This window comes from Phocoena sinus, chromosome 7 (assembly GCF_008692025.1).
Source record: "Phocoena sinus isolate mPhoSin1 chromosome 7, mPhoSin1.pri, whole genome shotgun sequence".
Taxonomy (NCBI): Eukaryota; Metazoa; Chordata; class Mammalia; order Artiodactyla; family Phocoenidae; genus Phocoena; species Phocoena sinus.
Window position 1 is genome coordinate 22,825,701 of NC_045769.1, and position 25,974 is coordinate 22,851,674.

The window sequence follows — 25,974 nt, forward strand, 5'->3', positions numbered from 1 at the left end:
GCTGTCCTTTTTACTGTTCCAGTTCATTCAGTTTCACTGCTATGTAATATGCCCCTGTGTAAACATATCCCAGTTCACTTATTCATTCTCCTCTTGACGGCTGTTGAGGATGTTTCTGACTTCCTGGCCATGGCAGTCAGCGTTGCTGGGAATATAGTTATATATGCCTCCTTGTACATACATGTGAGGACCTCTCTGTACGCCCTAGGAAAGAAATTACTGAGTCACAGGGTGAATGTTAATCAGTTTAATATTATTATCACCATCATTATTATTATACCTTGCCTTTTAAAAATAGTTGTCTGTGCTTTAGTCCGAGTGAATACTTTCATACCTGCCTTCAAATGAATTATTTCTCACTTTGTATCCAGTGAATCATTTATAACCTATATTGAAATTAGTATTTTTAATGTCTAGGAATTCTAACTGGCTCTTTTTTATTCTAGTCTACTTATTCTTTTTTTAAAAAATTAATTTGTTTTTGGCTGCATTAGGTCTTTGTCGCTGTGCGCAAGCTTTCTCTAGTTGCGGCGAGCGGGGGCTACTCTTTGTTGCGGTGCGCGGGCTTCTTATTGCGGTGGCTTCTCTTGTTGCAGAGCACGGCCTCTAGGCCCGCGGGCTTCAGTAGTTGTGGTACGAGGCGTCAGTAGCTGTGGTGCACGGGCTTAATTGCTCCGGGTATGTGGGATTTTCCCAGACCAGGGCTTGAACCTGTGTCTCCTGCATTGGCAGGCAGATTCTTATCCACTGCACCACTAGGGAGGTCCTAGTCTACCTATTCTTGATTCATACCTGACTGCTTTAGTCTCACAATTTTTGTTCTTATTTTACAAAAGTTATTTCTTTATTTCTTTGAAGATATAAAACATATCTACTTTAAGGTCATTTTTGACATTTCCTGTTTGGATTTTCTTCCCTTAGCTCTGTTATTTATCACATACTTGAAATTATAATTTGCAAGTTCATGTTGAGTGACAGTTCCTTTTCATCTACACTGACTCTGTTTTCTCATATCTCAAGCCAGGCTCCATAGTGGTGCCTCTGTGCTCTTGTCCCATGGTGATGCTGGAGAAAGTTCAGACCCAATTGTGAACTTTTGGGCAGCCTGGCTGGGGTCCCACCTGCACGGCTGTCTCTGCTTCCTTTAGCCCCACTTCCCCCACCAAAGTATATTGCTTCACATGAACCAGTGTCCTGAGGATTTGCATAGCTTTCCCAAGCTGTGCTTTTTAATGCTTCTGATGCCTTATTTCAGGTACCTGGTTTTATACAATTCGTGTGCTTCAGGCATTTCCCCACATTCCACAGGAATAAAAAAAATCTCAGCTGCTGTTTCTAGTTCCCCATTAATTTATATATATATGTGTGTGTGTGTGTGTGTATATATATATATATATATATATAGAGAGAGAGAGAGAGAGAGAGAGGGAGAGAGTGGGAGAGTGGGAGGGAGGGAGGGAGGGAGGGAGGGAGGGGGTGAGAGAGAGAGAGAGAGAGACCGAACGTTTGCCCCCTGCCACCCCATTCATATATTGAAGCCCTAACCCTCAATGTAATGGTATTCGGAAATGGGGTCTTTGAGAGGTAATTAGGCTCAGATGAGTTCATGAGGGTAGTGCCCTCTTGATGGGATTAGTGCCTTTATAAGAAGAGGAAGAGGCATAAGAGCTTTCTTTCTCCAAGAGCATGCACTGAAACAAGGCCGTGTGAGATGCAGCAAGAAGGTTCCAAATGCAAACCAGAAGGAGGGTTCTTTCTCACCAGCAACTGAATCTGTTGGCACCTTGATCTTAGACTTCTCAGACTCCAGAAATGTGAGAAATAAGTCCTATTGTTGAAACTACTACTCTACAGGATTTTGTTATAGCAGTCTGAGCTATCTAAGACATGTACACTGAATAATTCTGGAATCTGGTTGATCTGCTTGGCTGTAGCCCCTACTTATCTCTGTTTCTGTTCTATTTTCAAGTCTTGTGCATATTTATATATTTTTAAAAATGTCTGTGGTTTTAATATTTTTAAATGTGTCCCATCTATCAGTACTCTGTGTGTGTGTGTGCGCGTGTCAAAGAGAAAGTTGAGGTATTAATTCAAGGCACCATTTTGAATGGAAGCCTTTAGGCTGTTTCTCTAGGAAGTTCTGTTAGATAAAAATGTAAGCTCAAACGATAATACGACAGAGATCGAGGTATGGATTAAGATAGAGATAGCATGTTTAGGACAGACGCTCATTATCCAAGAAACCCCTGGCATTTGCAGATTTAACATTTGCAGTTTTGAGTTTTCCCAAGTGACCTCCAGAGGGCTCTGGAATTTTGCTGCTCCCATCGAGTGCATCTCAACATGACTTGGTGGTCCTTTGTTCTTTATCAAGTGATCTTTGTTGCATGTCATCATCAAGTGCTCACAACTGATTTTTTTTTTATGTGTGTAAAATAGAGGTGAAATAAGATATATGACAATAAACAATTGAAAAGAGGTAAACTTATTGGTTAGATATGGAAAGGAAACAGGTAAGTTTCAGTAGAATGTGGTTATGGAGAAAACTAAGATACTTTGCAAACTGTTTTGAAATAGTGAATTTAAGGGTATGTGGAGGACCCTGGAAGTATTCATAATGACTGTTGGATGTCCATGGTAAATATTTGTCCATCGAAATACTTTGAATTGGTCTTGGAAATTGCCTATGTGATATGATTTGAGAAACAATAGGAAGACTCCATTGTCCCTGAATTCCTCCCCTACTGTCAGTGTCTGATATTCCACTGTGTGAGATTCATTACTTTGTGCTTTGACCTCTCTCCAAAGATCTCTTGTAACATTTATATCCATTATTGGGAAAGGAGCAAGTACATTTTTACCAACACTTTAGGCTATATAGGTTTTCAGATCCACAGAAGCAGCATCTCTTGAATGTCTCTTATATGCTAGACTCTTCAAGGTACTATGAATGACACGAAGATGAAACATAGATACTTGTCTTTTGGGAACTCATGGTCCAGTGGAAAAAGGGATAGAATGAAATATTAAACTATGATATAATGAGTGACATTAAAATGTATCAGTAAAGCTATCCTCTGGCAGCTTAGAGAAGGGAACAATGAATGATTCCAAGAGAAATAAGGACAGTCTGTAGAGAGGAGGCCACATTTGTGTCTTATGAAGGACAAGAGATATTGGCTTACTAGGAAGAGCTGGGAATGATTCTTCCTATGAATGAGACCCTTAAGTCCAGATCTGGAAGGTGAAAATATAGGTAAAGAAATGGGGCTCTGGGGGAAAGGGTACGAATGGCATAGACAGAGCTCGTTTATCAACTGTATTGTCATCTGTTCCAGCCAGTTAAGAATCCTAAGGGGCTTCCCTGGTAGCGCAGTGGTTGAGGGTCTGCCTGCCGTTGCAGGGGACGCAGGTTCATGCCCTGGTCCGGGAAGATCCCACATGCCGCGGAGCGGCTGGGCCCGTGAGCCATGGCCGCTGAGCCTGCGCGTCCGGAGCCTGTGCTCCGCAATGGGAGAGGCCCCAACAGTGAGAGGCCCGCGTACCGCAGAAAAAGAAAAAAAAAGAATAAGGAAACAATTTAAGGGAATGCCACTGGACCAGAGGGACATCCCCTTTGTATACAGACAACCACCTCTATAGTCACGAGGAAAAGTGAGTTGAGCTGTTCGTTCTTTAGCATGTAATTGTTAACTTAGCAGAAACTAGAACCCACATCTCCCATCATCCTGTTGTCTTTTGTATTTTGAGGAAAACAGCATTCCTCTTGTTTTTTGTACATGATACAAAATTAGCTAAAGACTAATAAGCTAAAGCAGTAACCTTGAATTTTGTGAAAGTGAAGGAAAATCGAATGTTGAGAGTTGCACATCTGCAACTGAAATTAGTCCCAGGACACACTTCTGCTCTCAGATTCTGGGCATACCAATAAAATACCCGAAGACAAGCAATACAGTGGAAATTGGTTCTTTGGGTATCGTAGCATCTTGACTTAGAAGGGCTCTAACCTCGGCCTCATGCTTCCTGTGGGGCCTGTTGCTGATGCTGTGTAGATGCTAGAATTATCAAGCAGCACTCGGAATGTTTCATCTGAGTAAAATGAGAAGGGAAACCTTCAAAGTCCTATTGATTTTCGACATGCTCTCTGTGCATTAAATCGAACTCAGTGGACTGAGAAATGAGCATTTCAGCACATACAGGTAAAAATGATTTGTATGAGAGTCAACTACTCACATGCCCTTTATTCAGCACTTTATGTATGTATTTATCTACATAGTTAGGTAACATCAAGTTGAATCTCTCTGAGATAGCTGAGAATCACTTTTCATTCGAGCCACTTACATTTGGCTCGACATTAATCCATCATTAGCTCTTGGCTTTGCTTCTCTAAAATATAAGCGACAAGGTTTTAGGAATATTTTGACCATTGGCAACACTAGTAAGGGCTTTAGCGTGAGTAGAATACAGAAGAATGATGGATGACCTCCTGATCAGCGTCCCGTACATCTTCATTTGGCTTGATTCTATGTGTTATAACTGATACTTTCCCAGCTCTATAGTCTTTACTTGTTCAAGCTTATCTGCTTCATGTCTTTTATGTCAGGACTCTTCACCCTGTATTCCTATTTTAAGCTTGGCCTTGAACTTCAAACTCATATATCCAATGGTCTCCTGGAGAAAGTGACTTAGAAATCTCACACAGTCACCTGTAATTTAACATGCTTAAAGTTGAAAGTCCTATTCCTACAAACCCAACCTGTTTTTCCCCTTGTAATTCAGCTCTCAGACTACACTGCTTCCTCCTTTCAACTCCCAGATGCAATTCTCAAGTCCTCATTTAACTGCCTAAAGTTAGCCCAGATGGAGCCATTTCTCTTTACCACTATAAACAATGCTCAGGTGTAGACTTTTGAGTACAGCTGCCCTCTAATCCTGCTTCAGTAGAGTGTCACTGCCCCAGATGTATTTTCATGGTGTGGCCAGAACCGGAATCCTCTCTCCAGTTTGCACATTTGACCACATAGCTCCCCTCTTGAGAATCTCCCAGTGGTTTCCTAACATCTACCAACAGGAGTTTAAGTTCTTAACAGAGCTCACAAGCTGCTTCCAGACTTGGTCTACGCTTGTCTTATTAGCTTCGTCTCTCAATCCGAGGGTACCATGGATTTGGTCATAACTCTCCACACTTGCAGTGCTGCCTCACGTTGCCTGTCCTTATTTGTAGTGTTCCCTTGTCTGCAGCAGCCTGCTCAACCTTTTTGCATCCAGTTAGCCCTTGTTCATCTTTCAAGACTCAGATGCAGCATCCTTTTCTCCAGAAAGACTTCTCTAAAATCCAATGTGAAGTAATCCTCTCTTATGCTCCATCTCCTCTTATGCAAACCTCTATATGTTGAAATTTTATTGACAGTTGTGTCTCTACTTTTCTAGGCTATAAAGTTTTTTGAGAAAAATACTACTTTGTATTCATTTTAGTACCCTCAACGTGAAGCCCAGTGCCTTCCATCTGGTAAATGATTTAAAATGCTCATTAAATTGTCTTTGGGTTAAATTAATACATTTAATAGTTTTATATAAGATTTCCTTTGGCTGAAAGTTTTAGGTAATTGGGTAGATTACAGAAAAGAACTTTGGAAGGATTCTTGATTTAGATACTCTCTGTGTCACTTACAGGTTGGAAACTGGTTTTAAGAGCAAGCATTGCGTTAAGAAACTCCCAAGGGATATACACCAGAGTTTCAGCTTAGTGTTTTAAGATACTGGCTAAAAGTTTCTGGGAACTGGTGGCACTGCCAGGATTATAGGATTGTTGCTATTGTGTAGTAACATGTACTATGAATGCATTTTAATTATAAGAAATGTGAGTACCTTTATGTGTAAATTGTCAGTAATAATTAATGCCCATTAGATTAAGGAATTCACAGCCTCTGAGGCCCTTCCAGTTTTGGAGTTCTAGGAATTCCTAGAACTCACCCCTAAAAAAAGTCAGAATTAAAATTGTTTTAACGTTTTTGTACCTGCCAAATCAGACTGTCACTTGGTTCTGTTGATTATCTATAACTGCAAAAACTGAACCCATCATGTGACCATCTGAATCACTTTTGAAGAAAGCACTTTGCATTAACATGCTCTCTTGGTCATTTTAGTCAATTTCCTCACAGTCTAAGAGTCTTGAAAGAAGAAATCAAAAAGTCTAATTTCTCTGACGAAACAGGAGGTTAACATAAAAACACACAGCACTTTAACTGTCTCCTCTCTTTGCCAAATACTTCATCCTGAATGGATCCACTAGCTTTGAGGAGGGGTATGTGCATTACAGGTTTTTTTTTTTAAAGATGTCATTTAATACTCTCCATGGATCCATTTGTCTGAGATGGTTTTTAAGCAAATGTGTTTGCTCTCCTGATTTTCCATTCATTTGGTGGGTTTTGGCACCAGAATGCTGAGCAGCTGGACCTCTAATTTAAGGAACTTATAATGCACACATTCCTGGAAATGAGGAAACATTTTGTGTTTAGAAAGAAGTAGATTTATTTGACACTCAAGAGTTTCTGGTTTGTTTGTTTATAGAGAGACTTACATATTTCTCCTGACATGAAACACCAAGAAGAAGGAAACAAATCATAAAGTTTAGGGATAAAATGGATTTTATATCTTGAGGACTTCTGAAACATTTAATTTTGTCCCTTTCTTAATTCACCCATTCAAAAAATACTAGATGAATATCTGCTGTGTGCCAGGACACTGCTAGATGCCCCATCAACTTATAGTCTGGTGGAATGGACAGCTAAAAAATGTTACTTATGGGGTCATAAATACTCCAAAAAGACAAGTCCAGAGGGCTAGGGAAGAACATCCTGGGGACCCGATCCAATCAGGGTGAGAGGCTCGTGCCCTTTACACTGAGAACTGAGGGCTGGAAGAGAGAAGGAGTGGGGGTAGGGTGGGTCCAGGTGTGCCAGGCCAAGATTACAGAACACACAGTTCCTGCTAGGATGAGTTGTCCCCCTTGGGAGATATTTGACACTCTCTCTAGTCTCCAGTGACCCTAGCTTGGATGTCACGCTGCTTCTTCCTTCTCTATTTCAGAGCTAACCTTTCTGAGCTCACTTTCTAAGCCAGCCGTAAGACTTTACTGATGAATGAAGGGAGGTGGTGATAAATGACAAATTAGGTTAGAAGTGATGAAATACAATGAAAGACAAACCCTCATCTTTTTTTTTTTTTTTTTTTTTTTGCGGTACACGGGCCTCTCACCGTTGTGGCCTCTCCCGTTGCGGAGCACAGGCTCCGTACGCGCAGGCTCAGCGGCCATGGCTCACAGGCCCAGCCGCTCCGCGGCATGTGGGATCTTCCCGGACCGGGGCACGAACCCGCGTCCCCTGCATCGGCAGGCGGACTCTCAACCACTGCGCCACCAGGGAAGCCCCAAACCCTCATCTTTCAAAATAGAAACTGACCTTGACTGCTGGTGCTTTTCAACATTTATTTCTGCTTTGAAGCAGCTCCCTATGTAGGAGTCCAGTACATTCGTAAATTAATGTATATTATTAAATCCATAGAAAAAGAAGCAAAAAGTAAGTTTATAAGAGATTTTCCCCCCATCTCTGATCTCTGGGTGAGATTTTAGTTTTTTTTTAATATTAATGATTACATTTCTCCTAGTAAATCAAGGGATGTAGCTCTGGCAATGAAATCAAATCTCCTTTTCATAAAATAAAGGAATGTAATAATATGGATGGATTTCACAAGCAAGATGTGGAATGAAAGTAGCCAGGTTCAAAAAATACATATTGTCTGATTCTGTTGTGTTTCAAAACAGGTCAAAGCGAGTTGTGCTGTTTGGAAGTTCACCATCCTTGGTGGGGGTTATCCTTGGTGGTGGTGAGGGCATTGATTGGAAGGGGGAACACGGGGACTTCTGGGGTGCTAGTGATACACCCTGTATATCCCGTGTCATAAGTATTATATGTGTGCTTGTATGTATGTATAGTGGAAGTCAGGGAGAAGCTTAAAAGATGTTCACTTACAATGAATCCTTTATACAAAGGAAGAAAGCATTTGGCCTTGCAAACGTGGCTCTGGCAATATCTACAGAGCCATTAAGTGGGCCTTTACAAAGGTCCAGTTTCTTTGGTTCAGCTCAGTAGCCATAAATCAGTTCTCAAAGAAAATTATTTTGGACTAGATTCTTTAATTCAACCCCAGGTCCGATGATGCTAAAGATGCGATCGCTCAAACTAAGCAGACAGTTTAAAAAATCTGTATCTCATTGTGTGTCAGAGCTGAGGGTGAAAGAACGTTTCTAGCTTGTATTTCACCACATGCGTGATGCATTTCCAACATGCCCTTTTATTTCTCCAGAAGGCAGCTAAAGAAGACTGTATGGTTATATACCCAGTCTATATACAGTGGATTTATATGTCCTGAAATATAGATTTTTTTTTTTTTTTTTTTTTTGCGGTACGCGGGCCTTCACTGTTGTGGCCTCTCCCGTCGCGGAGCACAGGCTCCGGACACACAGGCTCAGCGTCCATGGCTCACGGACCCAGCCGCTCCACGGCATGTGGGATCCTCCCGGACCGGGGCACGAACCCGTGTACCCTGCATCGGCAGGCGAACTCTCAACCACTGCGCCACCAGGGAAGCCCTGAAATATAGATTTTATGGTAAACAAAGAATATTTTTCTGAGTTGACATCATTTCAATAGGCATGTGAGTTGGATGACTGACCTTCCATTTTCTGTAAGAGCAAATCAGTGGGATGGAATATGTGATTACAGATGTACATTCTGGTTTTACTTCCACAAATGCAAAGAAGGAATGTATCATTGCACGCCACATTGGTGTTATGAAATATAATTCTGTGCATTCCCCCTTTTTTTTTAAAGTTACTTTATGCTTTTTGGATGAATCATTTCACAACTTTGCTACTGTGACCCTAGCCATCCCCGCTCATTGGAGGATAGCTAAAGGTTTTTTTTTTTTTTTTTTTTTTAAAAAAGACCCAATCAGAATCTATTAATAAAGCTATTATAGGCTGCTGACTCTGGAGGCTGGGTAGCCAGTGGTCTGGCTGCTGATAAAAAGCACATGCTGGAAGAAAGGCAGTGGGGAATGAAACACTGCTGTCTCTGCTCTCATTCATGACTGGTGCTGGGGCCTCTCCCTCTACTATTTATATCCAAAGTGGCCTGCATAGAGCTGTTCAATCACTCATGAGCTGGAAGATACAAATGGGTGTATCTAAAGCAAACTCAGGCAATTAAAGTCAACATTCCTGAGGTCAGAATACTTGTCAGGCTGAGAAACGGGCAACTGAGTGGTGAGAACCTCCTGGATCATTGCTGAGTTCTCTGGAGAACCCAAAGTGGCATCCAGCCCAGCCAACAGGATAGGAGCGTGCTTTATGTAAACAAGTGAAGCAGCTTGGAGAACATTCTCCTCTGACCGCACGCAGGTATCCCCTGCGTATCTGGATACTCAGGGGAGTCCTTCTCTGTTCATCTTATAGCAGTAATGCCTTGCAGGACCACAAGAGATAGTAAACAGAGCAGATAAATGGAAGATATGTCCTCTTGAGCAGAAAAAATGACTGCCTAGTTGCAAAACAAAAACAAATAAGCAAAAAACCCAAAAAAGCAATTAAACAAAAACCCAACTATATGTTTATGTTAATATTTTACACATTTAATAAGAAACTTTTCTTTTTTATATGCATATCTTATTGTCACTGCAATGATTTTAGGTTCCACGCAACTTGATTTTCATTCCCCTCTGCAACTCTCCTTTGCTCGTGTTCAACCTCCCTCTGAAATCAATGTACCACATGAGACACAAATGATTAGGGATGGAAAATTAAATCTATGAACAAGCAGAACTAATGAAATGCTTCACAGCAAGGCAAAGGTGGGATAAGAATTACTGTAGGCTAAACAAGCCTGCAATTGTTAGGCACAAAAGTGGGAGAATGTTCTAGCTTTATGGAGACATAGCAAGTATGTGATCTTAATGGCACAGCCATCAGTCCTAATGTCTATAGCTTTTTACATTTCTGTCGATATACAGTACTGCACTATTAACACGTGGATACAAATACACATATGCACCTTAGACATTTTCTACTTGGCAGTTTAGAAATCCTATGCCTTATATATCTAGTAGCCGCAAATCTTCTCTATAAGATGTTGCCTAGCATCTTTTTAATTATCTCTTTGTAAAATTTTAACCCAGAAAACTTATTGACAGTTGGTTTCAAGGCTAGTCTTATGAGTTTATAGAGTACGTGATCATCCTTAGATTGTCATTTCTGAACATTTGGGAAGGGCTCCTTGCTCACCAGTACGTCTCCTGCTTGCTTTCTGATGCTTTAATAGGAGCCACAGTCTTCTATTCCACAGCTGAGCCTGGTACCAGGTAGGACAAGTCAATAGATTAAGCCAAAAATGTAAATACGATGGAAGAATGGCATTACTCAAATTCCTACTGAGATGCAAGGACAAGTTTTGATAAAAGGCAGTGTACCTGGTACCCCAGTTGGGTAGAGGACAATGAATTCCACTGGTCAGTAAGCTGACTATAGAGCGAAGGACAGATGGCACCAAGATAAGTAAGTGATTCCTTCACAGTAGGAAGGTGACGTTTATTTATTTGCTCAAAGTCCTTGGTTTAGTGACAGGCACATATTTACTGATTTGGATGGATTTCATTGTTAGCAACAGGGGGGCAGTTAAACGGTCTGAGCTGTACCAGTGGAAAGTTCACCTTATATATCAATACTACACGAGGGCATTGGATACTTCCTCATTCTTTAGTCTTTTCCTCTTTTAAAACTTATTGCACAATCCATCTCCCAGGAAGCCTTCCCGCAGGCCTGGGATGATGCCTTGTCTTTTGCAAATATTACCAGTATACCTGTTCATACTTGGAGCACAGCACGCCCCTCTCTGTCACTGTGGACTTGCCTAGCTAATTTGCCCCACCAGACTGTAAGCTCCTTGAGAGCAGGAAAAAAAATGCCTCATTTAGTTTTTTTAAAAATTAATTATTTGCTTATTTATTTGTTTTTGGCTGCATTGGGTCTTCGTTGCTGCACGCGGGCTTTCTCTAGTTGCGGCGAGCAGGGGCTACTCTTCGTTGTGGTGCGTGGGCTTCTCATTGCGGTGGCTTCTCTTGTTGCGGGGCACGGGCTCTAGGCACACGGGCTCAGTAGTCGTGGCACGCAGGTTGTGGCTCACGGGCTCCAGAGCGCAGGCTCAGTAGTTGTGGCGCATGGGCTTAGTTGTCCCGCGGCATGTGGGATCTTCCCGGACCAGGGCTCGAACCCATGTCCCCTGCATTGGCAGGCGGATTCTTAACCTCTGCACCACCAGGGAAGCCCTGCCTCATTTAGTTTTAACGCCCAGTGCCTAGTTTCCTAGCTGGAACATTATTTATTGAATAATTGAATACACTTCATTGAATATGACAAATCAAAGGGGAAAAGTCTGGATGCAGTGATTGGGTTACACAAGGCAACATGGAGAAGAGCCAGGAAACTTGAGCATTTACTTTATTAGCATAATGCACTTGAAAAAGTCAAATCTATTTTTCTGAATTAAGAAATGACTTTAGAGTCTTCTTCTCAGAGTTTGTTTGCATAATGAATTTGCGGTGGAGGAATCAAATAAAGAGGGTCTGGATAAACTTTTCTGTGATCACTGAAAGGGCCCTAGAGGACAGTGACTTCTGAAATGGCCACTAAGCCATGAGAAGAGTAGGTGGGTGAGGGCAGCTATTGCCTAGAAGCTAAATAACCTGTGAGTGTGCCTACCTTTCCCTTGAGATGGTGGCTGCTGGGAGCCAGAGACAGACCTTTCAGCAAGATTAAAGAGATGTTATTAATTGCTGTTGATCGTGGGTCAACAAATTAAATTGCATCCGCAACTCTGAAAGGTCTAAATGAGAAATGCAGCTCATGGGTCTAGCTGACCCAATGTTGTGATTCATTAAAAAGTGAATGAAACCAAAAAACAAAGGCCAAGAAACATGGAATGGGAACAGGGTGGATGTCCTTGGAAATCTCAGATCAAAAAGCTCTCCCGGGACCTAATTTGTCACCTAATCCTGTATGTTCTGAAAGAAAAAAAAAAAAAAAGAGAAGGCCACAGTGGATGGTTGAAAAAATTCTTTCATTTTGAATTTCCAAAACCCTGGTGACTGATAATGTAAAAATAAAACTGACATTTATATTCTGAAGGGGCGTGAACGGAGAGAGCTGTTGGAAATTTATAAGCAGTTTGTATCACACGATGCAAAAGAAATTATTTCACCGTGGTGTGAGATTAATATTGACCACAAATTAGTAAAGAATTCTGTTCTTTTGATGCCAACCTTTGACTTCCATTTTAAGAATACTATGAAACCATGTATGACCAGTGGAGGACTTTGGCCCTTCAAATTGCAATTATTCAAACCAGGATGAAAAAGGCATTGGCAAATAGAAACAGAGTGGGCTGCCCCGTAGACAGGCGTATCTGAGGTTAATCCTAAATACCTTGGTATTAGCATCTTCAGCATAAAGTCTAAAGTGGGGTATGTGCCACCCCCAAAGAAAGCATGAGCTCCGTGCTTTTGGTGGTGGTGATTAGCATCAATATCCTTCTAATCACCTGAACTAGAAATGCGGGCTGCTTTAATTCTTGAATCCCATTTGTTCCTCCATGAAGTCTTGTTGTCCCAACCAGTCTGTTCGAGTGACACCACTACCAGATCAGATCCTGATTATTCCTTCCTGGACTCTTGTAATGGCTTCTCCTTAGTGTCCCCACCTCTCTCTCACTAGACCCCATCCCGTCCTTCACTCTGCTGTCAGAATTGTTATCCTAAGACTTACATGTGGCCATGTCACCCTCTTTGTGATGTGAATTAATCCACAGTATCAAGAAAAACCAAGTCCAGTTTTCTGAGTGTGATTTTCCATCACCTGACAACGAGGTTTCCTTCCTGGACACATCTTTCGCCATATCCCACCATCTTCAACTTCACCCTCAAATCACACCTGACTGCTTGTCACACTCCAAAGATACTATTTATTTTTAAATATGCCAATAGCAAACCCCAAATTCCTGCCTGTCTTTTACTCAAGCTTCATGATCCAAACCTAGGGTTACCTTATCCATGAGATATCTCTTATCATACCATAACCTCATAATGATAGCTGACACATAATTGACTCTTCTTATGTGCCAGGCTCTATTCTAAGCTGTTTTATGGGTAACGTTCGGTTTAATACTTACAGCCCTGATATAAAATTGGGCGAGCCTGTGAAAATGACTGAACTTCTCTGAATCTCACTGTTCCAGTCTGCAAAATGGGAATGCTAGTTCATGATTTCATGATAGTTATCAGAATGGTTGAGCTGATGAATGTAAGTCATTTTCTCTTGTAAAGTAGCCAATATAGTATCTGATGCACAGAAGGGGCTCAAGACGTGGTAGCTGAATAGCTGAACCTTATATCCGAATTCCTCCCCCACCTCACATAACTATTCATTTGAAAGGCTTTAAAACTGAAAATTGATTTTAAAAGTACAGCTTTTTAAAAAGGGCCCCTACTCAAAGCCAGGGAGTAAGGTAAGCACTGGGATAAATTACATCGGAGTTTGGGCTTCAAAGAACTGTGAGTTCAAGGTCTTCAAATTTAAAGAGAAAACCATTAAGTCATTACCACAACTGAAGATGTTTGGCATATGAAACAAATTTTGAATCCTTAAAATTCAAGAAGTTCCTTTAACTCAATGTATTTAACTCTTATTCTGTGAGAGGCACTAAGGCACTAGCTCATCAAAAGAACAATATGCCTTCTGGGTCTATAAGGTTGATCAGGGCGAATCAGGTGTTCATACCAGACAGTACAGTTTGAGGCTCACTGATAAGACTATCCCCCCAGTTGGAGGTATAAATCCCTTATAAACAGGGTAAGAAAGTATAGGTAAGGTTGCCAACTCAGAGATAGCATGTGTCCTTCAAAACCATGAAGGTACCTTTCTTTAAAAGAATAGTATTACCAACATAAACCCTGAAATAACAACAAACACAGGACTGTCTCATAGCTTTCTCTCCTATGCTTTGAAGTGCCCTTCCATGAAAGTTGAATCAGAAATGAACTGTAAACAATCCTTGGCAAGGGGCATAGGGAAAGAGAGTTGGATGGATGGGAAACTGAAAAGCACAACAGTCTAATCTTGTTTTAAGAAAATGTTGGTGGAGCCGGGGGCGTGTATCCGTGTACGGGGGATGCCAAGCTGATGTTTTCTTAGTGGTTGGCTTTTTTCTTCCTCCAACGATGCAGTAGATGATGGCAATTTATAAAGTATTGTTCAGCTTTACTCTGTTAGGCAGTATGTTTGTCTCAAGGAGAAGGAGAATAACAGTTTGCACTTACTCCATAAGGAAAGCTTACACATGTATAAAAGGCGGCGTCCTCTGGGTGCTGGTCATTGGAAATGGTTCTCGGTCAAGGGCTTTGTTTCCGCTCTTGGTAGAAAGCCTCTTGCCTACTGCTTGCCCTGCTTAGAGTCTAGGGAGGAGTTTAACATGGACTTTAAAAGAGTGATTTCCCCCAACACAACCTTCTGGTAACAACAACAGACCCAGGAGTCTGTCAGAGTTCACAGCTCTCTGTTGGCGGGGTTCACATCCCTACTGTGGACTTAGGCATAACGACCAAATGCAATGTTACAGATGGTTCGCTTTGGATCATGCAAACACCCCTCCTCCGCTGTAGTTTAGAAAAATCTAAGACATTTGAATATAAACTGGATATTGATGATATTAAGAAATTATTAATTTTGTTATGTTTGGTAAAAACTATCCCTTTTTTCAAAGAGATGATTACTCTCTTTGATGATGTAGGGATGAAATGATATGCCTGATATTTGCTTTAAAATATTCAAGGGAAAACAATAGATAGATGAAGTATTATGCAGAACCTTGAGAACTCTTGCATCTCGGCAATGGGTAAATGGAGGTTCCTTATACAGTCTTCTCAATTTTTGTGTATGATTGAAAACTTCTACAGTAAAGAATTTCTGCTTTGCCCGTTAAGATCCTGTGACCTTGGGCAAAGCATTTAACCTCTTCGTATTCTGGTTTCCTCAACAGCAAAGCAGAGATAATAAGAGTCCCTGCCTCGTAGCTGTGCTGTGTGGCTTGAATAGAAAAGGTTCAGTGCACAGCACAGGGCCTGCCACAGAGTAAGCCCTCAGAAATTACGGATTATCATTAGTGGTGTGCATGGATCTGGGTCAGGGAAATATTTTTCCTATCACTAACCCTCTCACTGCTGGTTTGAGTTCCTCTCTGATCCCTAAATCAGCCTTGCCTTCTCTTAGGAAAAATGAAAATGTACTCAGACAGACGCTAAAGCTGATGCCTAATTCTAATTGAACATAGCTCTAACAACACATGTAGTTTCAGATGATAGAAGTCACTTAGAATTAGTCATTAAATGAAGAGTAGGGAGAAGGGAGAAATTCAGGAAGGAAAATATACCACAAACCGTGTTTGCTGGTTAACACAATTTATATTTAACAAAATAGTTTTTTAATAATATATTCTTTTACACATCAAATATTGTAGCTAGAATCCCCTTTTTACAGTTGAGTGTTTAGTGTTTTTTTTTTTTTCTCCCACTGGTTTTCAGGCACACCATTTTTCAAAGATTTTAGAAACGGAATCGTTTTTTAACAGGCATCAGCTGTCAATCAGGATGTTGATCCTTTATTTAAACAGAGCTGTAGTTAAAGCCAAGAACCAAAGGCGGAGGAGATGTAGGAGGGTAGTGGTGATGGGGTAGCTGCAGACAAAGCTTTCAGAAGAAAAACAACGGCAACAACAACAACAGATGAAACCAGAACTGTGTTGTTCAGAGTTTGGAAAGGATTTCTCAATGACCTGGGTAGAAGGAGGTTGTAAAGTGTTTATCAGTTTATGAGAAATTCTGTCACAGTATAGGTTCATCTCTCCCTAAAGGGGGAAAAATGTCAGTGCTACAAAGTCTTAAAGGAAACAGCTTGTAGTGAGACTCTGAGAGGGAAAAAAAAAAAAAAAATCCAAGGACAACAATAAAATAATCCCTCTCCCTGGCTGGTAACGGGCTGCTGGGCAGCCTTCATTCTGCAAACTCTCTGAAGAGAGTCTCTTGATGGGTAGTGTACTTCGTTCTTGAAAATTCTTGTTGTGACTCTCACTGTGCCCAGCCTTTGATGCAGAATTTCTGTACGCTGGCTTCCCAGTTGCTCTCGCCTTCTGTTTTCTACAAAGGACATAGTAACTCCTTAATAATAGATAGGGTACTATGAAACATGGCCCTATTAATGATGTTTTCTGGGTTTCAAACCTTATTCCTGTCATTTATTATTATTATTTCTTTCCAAGAGTGAAGATCTTTGAGGCTGGCAGTAGGCAACCTCAGGGCAAAGAAAGCTCTATAATACATCTCTGTCTAGAAACAAGCTGAAGTGTGGAGTGCCTTTGCTTTGAAGTGCAGGAATAAATCATGCAGAATTGTTCATGAATGATTCATGACTGTCTTTATGATGTATCCAGGGTGGCAACTGAGAAGCACCACCCTTGCTGCGAATTGCTGTTCTAAGGCGAGGCGGCTTGATGTTCTCCCACGGATGGCGCCAGCCTGACTATTGGTATCAGAACACGAGCACAGTGTGTGTGAGAAGTGTCAGGTCCAACTCGTCAACACATTAATTTTGGAAACGACAGCTCTTTCTTGATGACGGGAGGAGCTTCCAGGGAGGAGAGGCTTGACGATTTTAAAGGAAAACCCCGTTGATGAGACTAAAGAGATGTGTGTGCTGAGGGTGGACCTGTGGTGACGAAGCATCACTCCCTTTGGAGGAGACCGACCCGTCCCCTCGGGGCTGCTGGTCGTGCCTGTCCGCAAGGGCTCAGAGGCTCACCAAAGCCACAGCCTCAGCCAGACCTTGCCTGGTACTTCCCCCGCTCCCCCCAGTAGAAAACCACTCTGTACTGATTATTCTAGACCAACGGTTCTCAACCAGGTGACACGCTGCCCCCTTCCACACACCCTGGGGACATTTGGCAAATGTCCAGAGACACTCTGTTATTGCAGTTAGGGTACTGCTCTTGGCATTTAGTGGATAGAAGCCAAGAATGCTGCTAAACATCCTAAAAATGCCCAGGACAGCTCCCAATGACAATTAATTGTCTGGCCCCAAATGTCAATAGCGCTGAGGTTGAGAGACCTTGTACAGGAATGCGGCAACTCCGCTGGAGCTATGGCCAAGCCCAGGTGAGAGTGGGAGCAGAAAAGGAAAGAACATTGGTAATGGAGACAACCTTCAAGGTTCCTCAAGGACCGTACCAGATCTGTGCCAGGGTTTTCAAGACAGGAGAGTGGAATAAGTGACTAGCTATGCCATGTGGTTTCAGAAGTGTTAAATTTGCACTTGAATAGAGGTGGCATCAAATACCCTGTGTATTTTATTTTTTCTGTTCCTATACTAGCAGCATTACCAGGGCAACCTTGAGACTCTTCAAAGGTTCATTTTAATTGTTCAGTGTCTAATATATACATTTTAAAAACTGTTCAACAAATGGAATTGTATTGTGCAAGACTCACTCTACCCTAATCTTTAAATCAGCACTTGAGGTGGAAAGAGTGTCCTGAATCTATGTTTTAGACAGAGGGCTGAGCGGTCGTTACTGTAACATGGCAGACACAGTCCCGAACCAGAAAAACTGCCTGTGTGTATGACTGGCTTTCAGCCAAATCTGAACTCAAAAGCCAGAAGTGTTCAGAAGGATTCAGATTCACAGTGGGGCTGCTCACCCTGGTTCTGGTATTTATCGTGCCAGGGGACAGAGTGGGTGTAGTGTGTTTCGTTATAAGCCGAACTTCAGTTCAGCATCACGAGAAAGCCTGGTGATTGACTCTGCAATTTTGAATACCTGTCTCCCTTCGGATTCTTTAGTGATGCTCGTGGTATTCTTCACATGTTAGGTTTTGATTGGCAGTTTCAAAATTTTGTGAATGAAATGTGTGGTTTGTAAGAATCAAATTGTGAGTCCCCGCATAATGCACTGAGCTCCAGTTCCGCACCCAGCCCAGCAGCGGGTCCAGCTATGTGCACCTCTCTCTTCTGACCCTGCAGGGCAAGATTCACTCGAGGGGAGTGATTGCTTGGGTGCTTTTGCATATTCCTAAACAGGAGGGTCCTCACTCCTGACACTGCTTTACTGAAGCTTATTTGACACAACTCAAAACCTTACTGTGCAGTCAAATCTGGCCCCTTAGACTCTAAAGGGGAAAAAAGAAATCACTCCAAGAGAAAAATGCCAGTTTACAGAAGAGTAAAAATGGAGAAAGTCAGTATATGGTGAGCTGGCAGGCCAGAGGTGTCACTAGAGAAGAAACCTGTACAAGGCTATTTCTTTCTTTTTGTTCCAGAAATCCAGTTGTCAAGTCACCATCAAGCATGGATAGTTACAAAAGCAGTTTTGATAGCTATATGCTATATATATTTTATATAGCAAGAAAGAAAGAGAAATTTCCTCTTAGTAAAATGTTCACTTTTGTCAACCCTAAAAGGTTTTGCTGGTGACCCTGTTGTAGCTGGCAGGAGTTTGTTTGTTTTCTCTTGTTTTAAACATGTGCAGTGTAGAAGGCATAGCATTCTCTCCTAAGAGCTCGTCATCGGGTGGGAATCTGTTCTACACAGTCTGCTTGCCTTGGCATTCGCGTTTTGAACACTGAGCAGGCTTCCACCAGTCCCCGTTGTGACAGTGACAGATGTTACATTCATCCACTTTCACTTCAATGCCAGCCGGAATGATCGTAGTTCCTGCAAAGCAGTTTGGACCTGGAACACATACATAGGCTGATTAGTTGATTAAGTGTGAGAGGCTCCCTTTCCTTCTTCCCGACCCCAATAAAAAGAATATAACCCCCAAAGCCACGAACGAGTAGGTCAGACTACTCTTTTTATTTTAAAGAAGATGTTGGGGGTAGGAGTTTATTAATTTATTTATTTTTGCTGTGTTGGGTCTTCGTTTCTGTGCGAGGGCTTTCTCTAGTTGCGGCAAGCGGGGTCCACTCTTCATCGCGGTGCGCGGGCCTCTCACTATGGTGGCCTCTCTTGCTGCGGAGCACAGGCTCCAGATGCGCAGGCTCCGTAGTTGTGGCTCACGGGCCCAGTTGCTCCGCGCCATGTGGGATCCTCTCAGACCAGGGCTCGAACCCGTGTCCCCTGCATTAGCAGGTAGACTCTCAACCACTGCACCACCAGGGAAGCCCCAGACTACTCTTAACAGTGTATCTTTAAGGAATTTTCTAGTCATTTCCCTTAAATGCAAACTTTTAACTCCTACTGTCTTTTGCATACAGCTCATATTCCCCATGTATGTCGCGCGTTCAAAAGAAAAAAGATGCAATGCTCAAAATGTCTTATGGTCTGTTACTAAGTACATGCAATTTTCTAAAGTAAGGTAAGGATTAAACTCTATTTGCTTTATGCTCTGGGGTGTAAATGCTGCCAGAGTGTCCCCTGAAACCATCTAGCATGGTCAGCATCACTCGTCAGTACCCTGTGGCCTGTCCTCTCCCTTCCCATGGTGGGTTTGAGACAATGAACTCACTCACTCCCTGGTTTTAGCACTTCCCTCAGCCCAGTTCCTGGAATCCCGGCTTGTTTCTTGATAACAATGAATAATTCATGACCAGATGATTTATTCATGTCCCAAACAAGCTTTGTTAGAGGTTCATTTGATTTTTGTAAATGGAGTTCCTTTAATCTGCTGGTTACCTATTTTTTTAAAGAATGACCCAAAGGTTTGGCTTTTGAAAGTCAGCAGGAATTTTACTTTTTCAGATTCAGAAAAACTTTACTGAAAATGTCACTTGTTCGTTAAAGATAGATGTTTTTAAAATTCACCGATCCGTTTTTTACTTCTTGTCTTTCTCCCCTTTTCCTTACTTTCCTTTTATTTTCTCTGCTTTTCTTTTCCCCCCTTTGGTTTTTGTTTTCTTTTAACCTTCCCAATGTAGAAATGCGCATGTTCGGTATTGGTGATATTATTTCTCAAATTTAAATGGGATAAAGATTGCTTCCCAAGGTGCAGTGGATTATAGCAGAGTGATGCAAATTGCTGTTTCTTAGAAACGACTTGGTATAAGTCTCTGAGGTATGTATTTAGATAAAGAGAGGGAGCATTGAGTTGTGTCTACTAGTGATTTATTCATCCAATATTATTGGCCACTTGCCGTTACCACTACAAAGTAACATGGCAACATACATTGATATCAGTGCCCTGCTTTCATTTGCTTACCACTTGGTAACAATTTACGAGACTGTCTTTACCATGAAATAAATGAAATCGGGGTGATTTGTAGTTCACTTCATAATTGGAATCTTGCCTTTCTAAAAATGGTAATTATTACATTACAATGTTGATTTCTCAACACACAACTATTCAATATGCTACAGCTTTAATCACCATTGTTTCAGAGCTCCCGGAGCTCAACTGTGCATTTATTTACCAACTGCGTTTGCGTACCTATGCCTTTCCTTCACTCAGGTGGACAGACACCTGGGGCGTGTGCCTGGGCATGAAGAGCCAGCAAGAATAGGAGGGGTATAATGGGTCCACACGGATAAATTAAACAGCTTAGTGAACTGTCTTCTTTCGCCCAGGAGGTGCTTCTCCTTAAGATGCTGTGGTTATAAGCTCTTGGCCATCTTAATTGCCGATTATTTAAGGATCACTATATCAATTCCATAAGTCTTAGTGTTTAAGTCATTGTTTGATAGGCTGAACTGTCTTTGGGTCTACACCTCCCTGAGAAAATTCCACACCAAATCATGAATGTGTCCTGTTATTAGAGAACTTGGCAAGGAGTCTTTTTCAGTACGTAGCTGGTTTTCCCATGGCTGCTGTTGACAGACCTCTCTCAGCCCTGCTGGGGCTCAGCCAGACAGGGTCTGACCACAGCCATACTAACTTCAGAAATTGAACTAGATGAACACTAACTACAGTTTTCCCAGAACTAGCCCAGAGAAAGCAATAGTCTCTCTCTTTCCACTTCTCCGTATCCAACCAACTGTTTTCACCCTAATTGTATACTTTTAACTTTTCCAGATGGGAAAATAATTTATTTTTTCTAAACACTGGCTCCAAAACAAAGAAGTCCCTGAAACAGAACAGGTAGAATGTTACCCAGAAAGAGTTTTCCCAGCTTCTTGAAAGCATTTGGAAATGTGTCAGTAGAATCTTCACACACTCTCTCTCCTCTGTCTCCCTCTTTCTCCCCCTCTCCCCCCCCACCCCGCTCCTTTTCTCTCTCTTTTTTTCTCTCTCTCTGTGTGTGTGTGTGTGTGTGTGTGTGTGGCACACTACTGGCTCACAGGGGGCAGGTTCATCTCAGTGGAACAATAAGAGAAAAAGGCAGGGAGGGATCTTGGTAAGAGAGATCTCTAAGTCATCGTGCTTATCTTGAAGAGGGTTTTTACCAGAGCTCTGGTTTCCATATCTGCGCCTTTTGGCATATGTTGGTACCATACAGTGATCAGCATGTATTTGATCAGCCTCTGTACATCCTTTCTTAAAACTCATTTAGAATTCCTGCGCTCTCAGCTCAGGAAATATTAATTTCTATTGACTGACAGAATGAAATGAAAGATCCTTTGCACTTTGCCAGGATTGACCAGTCAAAGGCGCTGCCTGTAAATTACATAGTAACCTCTGGACAGTCTGCTTGGCAGCCAGAGGTATTGTACAGAATCAAAAACTCCTGTCTGATCTCATTAACAATGATTTTATAAGCACCCGTCTGAGAACTTCAGGTGTAACTAAAGCAAGCCCCATATTCGCTTGTTAATAGCCTTATCTGCTTAAAAGTAATTTAGATAATTGTCAAGCAGAATGGTTGGCACTATTTAGAAATTCTTCTGGTCTTGGCCCTTTTTCCTTAATAGTGCTGACAAATGCTATTTGCTTTCAACGTGTGAGTGTCCTACATGAATTCCTTACATAGGAAATCTGTCCTTCTGTCTACTCTCTTCCTTTTATTTGGGGGCTGCTCTTCTTTTGTCTTGGTTTACGTGAAAGAATAAGTTGCTTAGAAGAGTGAGCTCAATGGCAAAAGCAACAAATTTTAATGCTGAAGACTTGGAGAGACTCCAGAGGGTGCAGTGAAAATGATTAAACTGAAGGCTGGCAAATAGGACCTCTGAAAAAGGTTAAAGGGATTGGAATTATTTAATCTACAAAGAGAAGACAAAGGTATAACTCAATAACTCTCAGGGAGTGAAGGCTTATTATGTGAAGAATGGTGACCAAATGTTCTTGCTTCTGGCACCCAGAATAAGAGGAAATGGAGATGCATTGATTCTCAAGGAATTAGAAGCACACACACAAATTACTCAGCGAACTGAGAATTGAGTGTGGCAGTTGCCAAGAGTGTGGTGAGGCCTCCTCTCTCAGAGATCTTTCAGAACGCAGGAGGTCTCATCTGTCAGGTAGATTGAAATCGTCAGTTCCTTGAAAACAGGAACGGAGTATCTGTTATTTCTGATGGTCCAGGCCTAATACTGTGTCTTGGAAATATTAAAAACTCAGTATGTGTTTGCTTAACCACATGAAATAGTATGAACCAGCTAGTTATATATTGGAAGCAAAATTATTTTCTGAACTTATAGATCTGGCCTGACATATATATCAGGCCTAGCCCTAGTAATACAGAAATATTTGACCCACTGAGGAAGTTGGAAGTTGAAAAGCCAATGAATGGGTTTAGAATGACGAGTGTACTGAGAAGTGACTGGGAAAACAGTGGTGTTCTGGAGCTGGGGGCTCCTGTTGGCTTGAGAGAGCCATTATTAAATATTCAGGAATTTTATAACCTTGTTGATATTATTTTGGTAGCTTGAAAGTAACATTTGGGAAGTATTTATGCCACTAAAATCAGCAAATGCTACAAATCAGGATTTTAACTGCCCCTCTCCCCACCTGAGAGCCAGATGGTATAATCATTTATATCACTGGGTTAGGGCTCAGGATTCAGGGCATTACTGGGGATGTTAAAGATTTTGCTCCTCATTCTAAAAGCAATGGGAAGCCAGTGAAGTATTTAGGTAGGGGTTCGTGTGTGTGTGCGTGTGTGTGTGCGTGTGCGTGTGTGTGCGCGCATGTGCGTGTGTGTGTGTGCACACAAGCATCTGTGTATATGCAGGCACGTCAATAATCATGAAGTAAAGACTGATTCCATAAACTGCACCAGGGTCGCCATGTGATTGGTCCACAATGCACCCATCTTTGGACTGTCCATGATGTCTCAATGGAGGTAGGACCTTTGAGATTGCAGACAAAGAGTAGAACCCTCACAGGCCCTGGCCACTGTGTGATTCCTCTCTCCTTTGCTCTGAGGCATTAAAAGTATCTGCTAAAATGCTGGGGTAATATTAAATTAGCACCAGAAATGAACACATTGGCTTGAATTAACTGATCAGATTACCTCTTATAGAAAGTAAGGTCCTAAGGGAAAAAACACCAGGAAACGTGCAGTTTCATCTGGGAAAAGGCAAAGGGTTGTTGGGGGGAGCAGGTAATTGCTAGGAAGACAGTTTAGCTGGAGTCTCTTAGGGGACCAGGGTCACTTTTAATCTGATGGAGATACTGGGCTGTTTGGGGAATTGGAGGATCCTATCTGTCAAACAACAAACCAGTCCTGGATAAGTGAAGCATAAAAGCACTAATTAAAGTTGTATGTAGAGGATATCCAGAAGAGCCCAAGGAACCATGCCTGGAGGGAAGACAATCAGGAACAAGGGCCGACATCATGCCACAGATATGACCCAGGGAAGACACACCTTGGGTGCAGATATAGCAGCCTGCTCCATCGATATTCCCAACCCAGGACCCCAGATGCTGCTATGAAGGCCCTCAGCAGAGCCAGCTCCCTGACCAGAGTCTTGCCAGGATGAGGATTGTGTAGTTCTTCTGGAAGTCACTACCTTTCAGTGGGAAGTGTGCAGCGGGTGAGCCTGGGGACAGAGCCCAGTCAGATTCCTGCACCCTAGCTGCAAGGGAGGCTGGGACGTGGGTACCTGGCATTTGCAGCTTCTCTAGGGAGAGAGAGACTTGCTTCATACATAGAGGATTCCCCAGTCACAGGAAGGAGGCAGTTGTGCATTTCGGATGCTAAGATGGATGGGCAGGGGGTCAATGAGGGAAGATTTCATGTGCTTCAAAATTTTTTCTCAGGGGCTGCCAGTGTGCTTGTCTAGCAATCAGGTAAGAAATATTCAGAAAAAGACCACTCTAAGCATGAGTGATACAGCTGTTAAGACAGAGAGCTCCTGCCTTTGGGGAGTTGACATTCTAGTGGGGTGAATCAGACAAACAGTAGAAAAACACACAGGACATTTCAAGTCATTCTGAGCTATGAAGAAAATAAACAAGACAGTGTAGTTGAGGGCCTAGACCCAGGGAGGGAACATTCGTTAGAGTTTACAGAACATGTTCGTATATGTTTTCTTGTTTCATATTCACCGTAATGCTGTAAGGTGTCATCATGAATCCCGTTGCATACATGAGGAAAGTAAAGCTCAGAGAGATTAAGGGACTTAATAAAAGGCAGAGAGCTAGATAATGGGAGAGCTTAAATACCAACCGTCTTATTCTGACTACTTTTCTCGAGGAGAGGCTCCTATCACTCCAAATGTCAGCCAGAATGGTACCCTTTCCTGTTCCTGACTCCCCAGCTTTGCTCTTGTAGGAAGCTCAGATGAGATCCAGATCCAGTTGGCAACAGTGAATTCAGTGAACACCTTGGGAGTTCTTTTCAAGAATTTTCACCCACGACCTTACTTCCTCCTCACATGAGCTGCTATTTCCTGTGTATTATAGGTCAGACAATGAGACACGGAAGTATCAGTGACTCTCTCAGAGTCACACAGCTAGTAAGTGATTGAGCTGCGACCCAGAGCCATTTTTCTAGGCTCCATCCCAGAAGTCAATCTTCCTGTGAGTAGGAGCTACTTTTCATTTCCTGCAAGGTTTTTTTTTTTTTTTTTTTTGCGGTACGCGGGCCTCTCACTGTTGTGTGGCCTCTCCCGTTGCGGAGCACAGGCTCCGGACGCGCAGGCTCAGTGGCCACGTCTCACGGGCCCAGCCGCTCCGTGGCACGTGGGATCTTCCCGGACCGGGCACAAACCCGTGTCCCCTGCATCGGCAGGCGGACTCCCAACCACTGCGCCACAAGGGAAGCCCTTCCTGCAAGTTTCAACAGCACCTGGGATGGTATGGGATGGATTAGAGGGAAAAGGTTAGGATGTTTAAATTCCTGTTTAAGTCTGTGTGTGTGTATGTGTGTGTGAGCATACACACATGTATAAGTAAAGGGAAGGTCTGGCTACACAGTCCCTGTGGGGCAGAGAATTGAGCCCCTCCAACAGCATTATTCAGCCTCTTCTCCATAAGTGCAAAGCAGGAATTGCTCCCAAGAAGCAGATGTAGCTGAGAAAAAGTGTGGCTCTAGCGATCGTCTCCAAAGGCCACCAGGCTGGCGCTGAGATCTCTCAGTAGGAGATGCCCTGTTCTTGTTGCCCCAGATCTCCTTTACAGCCAAGCCTCCTCCTTCCCAGAGACTTGGAAAGCCAGGCTGGCCACGACCATTTTATTGTCACTTCTGGATTATAAACTGGTATATGGCGTCCCTGAAAACCCTCCTTCTGACAACAGTTTCATATTTCCTGACAGGCCTTTTTTGAGTATTGCAGTTTCTGGCCTTGATTTGAAAATTTATTATTGATGCTTGGTGTCTTTTAGAAATTGGCTGTAAACCATCTTCCTGCTGCATAAATGAGGCAGATTCCTATTGTGTTAGGCTATAAACATCCTATATTTATTTGCCAGGGCATCTAAATCATTGTTTCAGCAAATAGGAGGCTTGTAGGCA

At 42.3% G+C, this 25,974-nt stretch overlaps 1 protein-coding gene across 1 annotated transcript in view; it reads right to left on the reverse strand.

Moving 5' to 3' along the window:
- Positions 1–18,731: 18,731 nt before the first annotated feature.
- VWC2L (von Willebrand factor C domain containing 2 like) overlaps positions 18,732–25,974 on the reverse strand; it is a 148,442-nt gene continuing 141,199 nt past the window's right edge. Inside the window, exon 3 of the mRNA XM_032638289.1 lies at positions 18,732–18,880. Coding sequence (XP_032494180.1) covers positions 18,732–18,880 — 149 coding nt within the window. The remainder of the gene's footprint in view (positions 18,881–25,974) is intronic.